The sequence below is a fragment of the Neodiprion fabricii genome, chromosome 4 (genome assembly GCF_021155785.1).
Source record: "Neodiprion fabricii isolate iyNeoFabr1 chromosome 4, iyNeoFabr1.1, whole genome shotgun sequence".
NCBI classification, from domain to species: domain Eukaryota; kingdom Metazoa; phylum Arthropoda; class Insecta; order Hymenoptera; family Diprionidae; genus Neodiprion; species Neodiprion fabricii.
In genome coordinates this window covers 5,304,453-5,314,018 of record NC_060242.1, presented here as the reverse complement: position 1 = coordinate 5,314,018, position 9,566 = coordinate 5,304,453, and the positions used below count along the sequence as shown (strand labels likewise).

General features: G+C 40.8%; 1 protein-coding gene across 1 annotated transcript; it reads right to left on the bottom strand.

The window, feature by feature from the left end:
• Positions 1-689: 689 nt before the first annotated feature.
• Positions 690-7,538, bottom strand: LOC124179445 (arrestin domain-containing protein 17-like). The gene is made up of 6 exons (XM_046563799.1): positions 7,127-7,538; positions 5,697-5,816; positions 4,190-4,407; positions 3,409-3,582; positions 2,186-2,561; positions 690-1,424 (listed from the first exon to the last, which is right to left on the bottom strand). The coding sequence occupies exons 1-6, from the start codon at positions 7,260-7,262 to the stop codon at positions 1,249-1,251; spliced, it is 1,200 nt and encodes a 399-aa protein (XP_046419755.1). The 5' UTR covers positions 7,263-7,538; the 3' UTR covers positions 690-1,248.
• Positions 7,539-9,566: the final 2,028 nt, after the last annotated feature.

Genomic DNA, 9,566 nt, shown 5'->3' with positions numbered 1-9,566 from the left:
TTATACATTTTATTTACCTATTGTGTATAATATTATATATGGGTATATATGGCACTAGCGTGTATTAAGTGATAATGCACGACCATAATAGTCAAGATTTGCAGTCTATGATGATTAATAATCAAATTGTAGTCATTTTTCGTGTATTCATCGTAATTATAACCCAGCAATCCGAAAATACAAACAATATAAATGCTTATAGGCGTCACGAATTAGCGTTCGTTGAATAAAATATATTATATAGGTGTATATATTGGACCGTTTGAAAATAATTTCTTCTTTTTTTTTTTGTTGATTTTTGGTAGGTCTTACCCTTCGAAAACTTTGTTTTGGTCCTGAAAAGTGTCATCGCACAATCGGAGCTCCGTAGCTTGTCAGGATAGCATTGCGCTGTAGATTTCTCATTTTTTTTTTTTTTCTTTCACCGCAATTTATTTTTACGCAACTTTTACACAAGCTACTGAGTCCAGCTTTTAAAACTTTTTGGGACGTAACAGTACGGAAAACACATGGAGAATGATCCTGAAACTTGAAAAAAATGTAATAATACCTTTATTAATTCTTATTACTCCCCTTTAACGATAGATTTTTCTTTTTACCGTCCGGATATTGACTACGGTGACTTTTGACTACTTTGATCCTTGTTCTTCGTAACAATGAAATCCTTTCGCTAGGGAATAGAGAAAAACTAGAGAAAGAGTCTCAAAAGCTGAACTAAGTAAAAGTTGCGCAAAATATCAATTGTAGAGAACAAAAAAAATTGGAAAAGTCTAGCGCGCAATGCCTTTCTGATAAGCTACAGAGTTCCGCTTCTACGAGGATACTTTTTAGGACTGAAACAAAGTTTTTTAGGTGTAAGTCCCATGAAGATATAAAAAAACAAATTATTTTCAAACGGTCCAGTGTACATGCAGAGTGAATTCGTAATGACTGAATGATTTAATGCGCCTGCACTGAAATTCGAGAGCAACATCAGTTGACTTGCAAGGGTGATCAACATTCGTAGATTCAGATGACCGACGTCTCTTAAAATTTTTGAGAGTCTGAGTTTTCAAATTTTGGTCACCCTGAAAAAAACGACTGCTCTTTCTTTCGAATTTTAGCGCATGCGCGTTAAACCATTCGGTCGTTAGCATATCACTCTGTATGTATGTATATTACGTGACAACATATTAATATATACGCGGACGAAATTTGAATTGGCAGATGTTTGCTGCAGGTAAAACGTTAAACATCATCAGCGAATCGTTAATGGTTAGATTTTGAAGCGTGATTGTTCCTTTTCGACTTGTTGAATGTATAAACGCGATACAACGGCGCGTAAGTGTTTCCAGATCCGTTTTCCGCCTCCTCATCTCCGGGGGGATCGTCTCGGTTAGGTTTTGACGACGGATAGATTTTACTCTCCTCGTAGAGGCTCGGATCTGTATACATAGTTATAATAAATTGGGTTCAGCCAGAACTGCGGTCAGTAAAATCAGGCGAAGACGCCTAAAGGACCCTGCAGAATCCTTATGGAAATTGGCTCCCTGTCGGTGGTACATATCTTCCCGATCAAAAGTTCTCATGGACACAAGTCCTAAAATCGGTAGTTTCCGAGATGCAGGCTTCGGAAGATAGGTGTCCAGAATTTTTTGATAGCTATGGGTCTCGCGATTTTCATAAATTATAAACCTTCAAGGAGACTTGAAATCAAATGAATCATTTAAAAAACTGCACGGGTGATTTTCAAAGATAGGCAGGCAGCTGTGATTCGTTCCATCAGTGAATTGATTCCATCCATGGACTCGCTGGTTTTCCGGAAGAAGGTGCAACGTCAGATTTCGCGTGAAGAACGAGACCCTTCGACTCTTACAATAATCGACTTGTTCTGTTTTTCAGGCGTGTGCGGAGTCTCTGCGAATCGGCTGTGCAGTTTTTGAGCGATATATTTAATTTCAAGTCGCCATCGAAGCTTCGTAATTCGTAAAAATCGCGTGATCCATAAATATGAAAAATCCATACACCCCCCTTCCGAAGCTTGTATCTCCGAAATTACTGATTTTCGGGACTTGAATCCATGAGAACTTTTGATCGCTAAGATATTTACTATAACATATCGAAAATCCAGCCAATTCAACCGCGAGCGAATTTGTATGAAGATTCTGCGGGGTCCTTTGAAAGTAGTAATACAAAGTAAGATTACTCTCAGCGAAATCGTCGGTTTTCGGCTTTTCACCGATGTTCCCGACTTCCGTTTGCCTCCCTGTACCTTCACCGGGCAATTCTTCCTCGGGAGTTTCGTAGTGTCGCAGGGGAATCGTTCCCACCACGATCCGCATCCTCGTCTTAAGGTTCTTCTGCAGCATCCTGAGGTACCACTCGTTCACCTCGACGCAAGCCTCGACCTTCAGCGTGTACCAGACGTCGATTATGCTGCAGAATTTCAACCCCGTCGGCGGCACGGCGGGGACATCGACCCCCGTCTCGTAAACCTGGCAACTCTTGGTTACCGGCAATTCAATTTCGACTATGATCTCCTTGTGACGACGCGATTTACGATGCGTGTGGTACGTGATCACCTGTCGTGATTGCAATAATTTAGTCGAGAAATTGATTGGACGTTGGTTTTCAGAAAATCGAAGTAGAGTTAACCATCGTGGGGTAAATTTTTTCCAACAAATGTCCTTTTGACAAGAAGAAAATTAGGAAACGGACAATTCGAGTGAAGATAATGCAGTGACATTGTTATAATTTAACTTAACGGAGATAGAATTATTGTACCGCATTTTATTGATGCTGAAATGGTTTTGATTGTTCGATTTCTGTGCTTGGTGGGTTATTTCATTCACGAATCGATTAGATACTCGAGCAAATGTTATTAACAACGATTTTACACACAACGTTCCAACAATGTGTTCCATAGCCACGTGAAAGAAACTTGTATAAAACGATATTTGCTTTAAGAATTCATTTTTCAAGGAAATAAATATTAATTTATCAAGTTTATAGACCAACTGACGTTCATTCCAGCATTGAGAAACTTGTGTAATGACGTATTTTACTAGGAAATTGATAATAACCTGACTTTTTTTTATTGAAATTCGTGAACGGAAAATTTTCAAACTGGCAGATAAGTAGCTTAAAGATATGGTTCAACGAAATTGTATTCTTCGTTTTACTTTGGTAATGCCAATCGTTACAACCAAATTCAAGACTCTACTATCATTGTTCCATCGAAATGACAAAACGAAAAAGTCGAGTCCACTACTCCAACACATAACCATAATCTCGCTTCCGCTAAACCATGAACTTTCTAGTGTCGATTTGAAAAACCCGGTGCTTCTACCTACTACCGCGTTGAGGGGATTATTGCCGGTGTGAAAAATTGAATAGTTCGAAATTGAATTGGAGCTTTAATAAACCAACCTTCTTGAAAACCACTCGAAGCTTCCTGATCTCGACGTTGGAAACGTTGTTCAGGACGATCTTGACCGGGATAGTCTGGCCAGGTACGAATCCGCGAACCGGCAACGTGACCAGCATGTTCAACGGCTCCGTCTGACCCACTACGACCTTTGAGTTGTCCTCGCTGATTGGAAGCTGCGATCAAAGGCGTTTCATAAAGTTCTTCGGCGTGGTCGCTTTACCGTTATTGTCAATTGGATACTTTAAGGCACGTGGAGTACACATCCGTCCATCCAATCCAACCACACACGGTGCAAAATTTCTCACAAGGTATCCAAGGTAGGGGTCTACCCCTCCAATATTGATCTAGTTCATGTATATCGTAGTGCATTCAAAACTAAGCGATAGTTATATTTTTTTATCCGCTAATAAACGGTTTTGAGGGGTGAAAACGACCCCTAAAAATGGGCACCCAACGGTGTGATTTCCTGATGCGCTTGATGGATTTGAATAAAACCAACGCAGAAATGTTTCTATTCATTAATAAAACATCCCAGCGTTGGTTTCATTCAAATCCATCAAGTGCGTCAAGAAATCACCCCGTTGGGTGGTTCTTCCTTTGGGGCTCGTTTTCACCCCTCTAAACCATTCATTATCAGATAAAAAGATACAAGTGTCTCTCAGTTTTCGATGCACTACAACATACATGGACCACATAAAAATCGGAAGGGTCGACCCACCTAGGGTTCCTTGTCAGTGTCCCGTGACCCATTGTACAAGCAAATTCCGAGGCATCATCTACCGTTGCGAGGGAGTCTTGATTCAGGTCCAGAACAGGCACAACGGTGAACGGCAGGCTGCTGGTTATCCGCACGACGTTAGTGAGGTCCAAAAAGGCCGAGACGCTGTATCTGACTCGGCCATACCGGCCCTCAAAACTCCCCGGTATCTCTTCGGGCAGGTCAATGGAGAACGGAAATTCGTTTTGACCACCCTCAGTGCTCACCGGCGACTCTCCGTCTGCGGATATTTCGTGGAAGGAAAAGAGTATTTTAGGGGAATGTTATTCAATGGTACAAGATGCGGCTGCCCACTTCAGGAACATGGGTAGTGGGAATGACTTGTACTTGGCTTTGCGAAAACTGTGCTATTGACGTTGTGATATTCAGTCGGAGTGATCAGCAGGTAGTATGATCAGAGGAAACTTTCGCTTTTATGAAACAATCATTTTGTAGATGCATTTCGTAGAACATTTTCTTGTGGGAACGCGATATTTTTTGTAAATACCAAATTTGACGAAACAATTGTTTCCAAATCGCAAGAAAATTGTACATTGAATAAAATATACTTATAAATACAATATTTCGATTTTAATTGAGACAATCCGATGAAATAATACTTTTTTAATGGTATTATCAAAGTATTGAATACTCTCGGGTAGATTCAACAAAATCGCTTTATACAGTTCACTAGATCTGTCGGTGGATGAAGATTAGTCAAATTCACGAAATCATTAGAGTTACTGATTGATTACCGCTGTCAAATAATATATTAGATCGTAAATCTACAAAATTTTTTCTCGAAGTGGAAAAATTCTCTCGGTGAATCGTGAAAAATCCGTTCTCGCAAGCGAAGTAGGTTGAGCAGTTATCAGGAGAGGTTCCAGACATTGGTCTAGCATAATCAGCAGAATTAAATCATTCGTGGTCCAAGACCATTGAATCAGCCTGTCAGTACACAATGGCATGTTGCTTTGTCGTTGTATCGATGCCGCACTTATTTCATGCGGCATAAATTACAATCGAACGATACTTATTGCACTTACAACATTTAATCAATCATTTTTCAATATTCACAACATGACTTGACTGTTTACAACTGATTTCGGAATCGCAACAAAATCTATGGGATTGTGGTGCGAAATATTTTTTTCGCTATTACTTAACCATTTTGTTTTCAACGCACTATAAAATCAACTAATCTTTTCGGCTGTGTGAAAATAATGTTTGGTCGAACGTATATTAACCCAGAAATTTCGTAGCCAGGACCAAATATTGATCATAACCACTAGACTGTTTTCTGAGTGTAGTAATCAGAGAGGGAAAAAAGTATATTATGAGGTAGCACAGTATGGGACTGCCCACTTCAGGAATATGAGTAATGATAATGACGTGTACCTACTTGGATTGTCGAAAACTGTGTTATCGTACTTGCGATATTCATTCGGAGTAATAAGCAGGTGCAAGGCAAATTTCAAAAAAGGTACCCATGTCCTTGAAGAGTGGAAGAACCACGTGTTCGATACCGACCACCAATGAGGTAGACTTCCCGGGCAAGGTAGGACTCATCGTTGGAAAATTTTCGTCGAAAGCCAGCCGACCTGTCGGTGAAGAAGACCAAACCCGTTCCTTCGCACTTCACTCGTAGTCCTGAAACGAGAGGAAATGTTGAACGAATTCGTTTCGTCACGTCGCGTCGGTTGATTGCAAAAGCTCCTCATACACGGCAATGTCGTTCTCGTTAACCGCAGACACGGATCCAATACGGCATGTATAACAAGGCTGATGTAGGCGACGAGCAGCATGGACTACTCGGCCATAGAGCCGCTGCCGGGAATGGGTTTCAGGGATCGATGAAAAGCTCGACAGATGGAAGCTCACCGGCGATAACGTAAAGTCAATACTAATTACGCTTCTAATTGCAGAATATATTTATTAGCTTGCGCGATACTGGGAAAACAGCTCATACATTATAATATATAACGGATAGGCTAAGCAGCATGCTATGTATTGCAAATTTTTCGACTCCATAAATATATCATCAGCTCACACTATTTGGTGCGGATGGTTTGGTTCTACAATGGAAGAAAAATGTGGTCAACACTGGACTCGACCTTCATTAAGGATTAGTGCGACCCACGGTCTGAACCAAAAGTTGGGTGAAGAGATTAAAAAATGTTGAAGAAATCTTCTGGAACGTTGCTTGCGCCAATGATGGTGAACGAGAATTAAACATCGTCTGTGCTGTGTATCAGTAATGAAACCGAGCAAATTTGAGTCACACAAACAGTAAGGTGCCATTATGATTGGAACCTTCGAAATGAAAAACTCTGATATTTTCCAACCGATCTGATCAACAAGCAAATGGGGCTCAAAAACCTTGGAAGAGGATCAGGAACACTCGAGTTCAAATATCATTTGAACGTTCTAATTATGGCTGATTACTCAATTTGTAGACGTCTCAGATTGTATTACTCGAATTTACTCAGATCCATTTCTGTCGCACATAGGAAATTTTGTTTCATCGACGTTCACTATCATTGGCACAAATAACACCGATGAAGATCTTTCGAATGATTCAGACTGTGGGTCCCATTCATTCTTGAGCACAAGATAAGCCATCAAACATGTTGTCCTGACTACTTTCGGCAAGTCAAACCACGTCGTAATCCAAGGGCTAGGGCAACAGTAGAACCATTTTGTTCCTTTCCCATGGCGTCCAGTAAAAAATCCGTAACAAATCCTTCTTGAAGGACAAGCAAAACTCAAGGAAATTTCTACGACCACTGAACACCATGTTTCTACATTGTACTCGAACGTATCGTAGAGTATATTTAATCCACGCTTCAAATCGTCCGTATTAAATATTCACCGACCCTTTAACCCCTCGACGTACTTTCCACGGCTTTTAACACCCAGCAATTATCCGTAGATCGTGATTTCGGATTCTCATATCTCACCTAAGAATATCTTCGGCTCGTTCCAGCTGACGAGAACTTTCCCGGCCACTTGATTTCCCGGGTAAAATACACCCTGCGGATGATCCAACGCGATTTTCAACTCCACGCTCCCTGTCCAGTCGTCGTCGAGTTCCATGCCGGATGTTCGAGGTCCTGTAGGACGTAGACGACCTTGGGCAAAAACTCTTCGTTTCGTCGTCGGACCACGTGGCTGGAGGCCGTGGCCGGGGGCGATTTCCCAGGGGAAGAAGTAGGCGGAGTTCCGCACCGCAGAATGCGAAATTTGAATATTTAAAACGCGTCCGCCGTGAGGATCGGTTAATTTTTTATAATTGAGAAATAGAGCTTTCCCTCGTTGGATGTAATACGACCGCCGCTGGCGGTGATCCTGGTGCCGCTGACAACCGAACACCCGGGACTTTTCTCTTGTCAACATTCCAAAATTCACACGCTCATGCACACTCGGGTAGAAGCTCTCTGGCGCCGCATCTAACGCGCATGCGCCGCCGTTCAACCACGCTCGCCAATATCGGGGCCGCCTCGACGACGCCGCCGGTCCATCCGGACGCCCGTTTCGGCGCCGCTACGCTACACCTCGTTGTCTCCCTCGCCAGCAATTCAAACAACTTTTATTACTCTGCATTAGCCAGATCCATAACCCGAAGGAAAAAATCTCAGGCTCTATCTGGTGACTTTCTTCGAAACTACGATATTGGTATCCGTGACAGCGGGGACACTGATTGTCTTCTATATTTGCACGCGCGAAATCGGCGGACGATTTGGACGGAGTACAAAAATGCTATGGACCAAAAAGTCCACGGGATGAAATCTCGAAAGTCAAATTGCCGACAGTCGAAAACCTAGAAAGATCGCAAATACAAAAAGTTGTCTTGCAGGAAAATAAAAATTGAAAGAACGTAAAAACGTACAAATAAATTTATACAGACGTGTTTTTTTTTATAGAATGGGCAAAATTACAAAGAGCAAAATATTGTACTGCGAAAATACTGATCGGACAAAAAGTCGACTTTTCAAATCTCAGAATCGTGCCTTTTTCGAAAATTCACGAATACAAATTTATCAATAACGACTGACCGAAGACTCGAACGGTCGAAATGCCGAAATCCGCTGAGATAGAACCCACACGACAAAATACCGAAGGGTTGCAAGATTTCAGAAATACACTTATTCTTTCCAATGTCACCAGTTGCAGCTAATAGATGGCGTTGCGCTTGTGAAGGGACACGAAAGCGCGAACGTGAATGTCGAACACGATTCAATCTGATAATGTCTTGGATAAATTGAACGCGCGGGAAATCAGATTTACTGTTTAATTGTTATTAAAAATATGTTGCTTATTCCTTCGCAGTCCTTTATTTTTTTGATCACACTTCACGTCCGGTGATTTCGTTCATTCGGAATGTAAACTGTTCTGAAAATACTTTTTCGGATAAAAGAGCGTTCGATTAAACGAACTTTCGAAAAAATAGTTATTTTAACGAGTGATTTATCGAAAATCCCAATTTCGATAGATTGATCATTCGATATTTCAAAATTCGTATCTCGAAAATTTCCGATTTTCGACCAGTTAACTTTTTGATCTTTCGGAACTTTGGCCCCCACCCGTCGATTTTCTTACTCCTTTTGACAACTTTTTTTCTTCAGGCATGAATATCGGTTGGAGAAATTCATTTGTCAAAACCTTAAACCACGAAATCGAACTTTGGAAATCTCGGACTTGTTCGAAGAATATATCTCAGTTTTTTTTCGGTTAACGGAACATAGATCGAAAACAGCAGATTCAAAAAACAGAAAGACTCGTCTCATATTTTTTTCATTTTCATTGATGATTCAATCTTTATCGATTTCCTACAAGGATCATTTTCCATCTCTAATAAAATTAGGAATAACTTTTCCTTTTCAGTGTTAATTGCTAAATTCCACATATTAATTTTCGTAAGGATTTCAATACTGTACAATATTTGAATAAAAATCGATTTCATTGACTTTAGCGGCTATTCTCGAATCATATTAGCATCATCAGCATTCTCGTCGTAATATAAATTTTCATTTCGTTATCCTGGGCCAATTTTTAAGGCATTTAAAGTTAAACCGCGTGTCTATTTCTCGTTGTTTTTTTCGCCATTGGTTTGATCACCGAATCCCTGACAGTTTTCCATCAAAATACACCCTCTTTGAAGAAAACCGCACGTACCAGCGTGTACGTATCACACATCCCGCGTAAAGTGCTATAAATCATACACGACGTTTGGGATTTTAATTGATCAAGCCGGTTCTTGCCCTCCTCGCTTTTTTGGCTTACACCGAGAGCCTGACGTTTTAACGAAAAATGCTTGTATGCGGGGGTCGCGACGCATTTTAGGAGTGACGGGCTTTTCGAACAGCTCGATATTATTAATTATTTGCCCAGAAAGAGTTT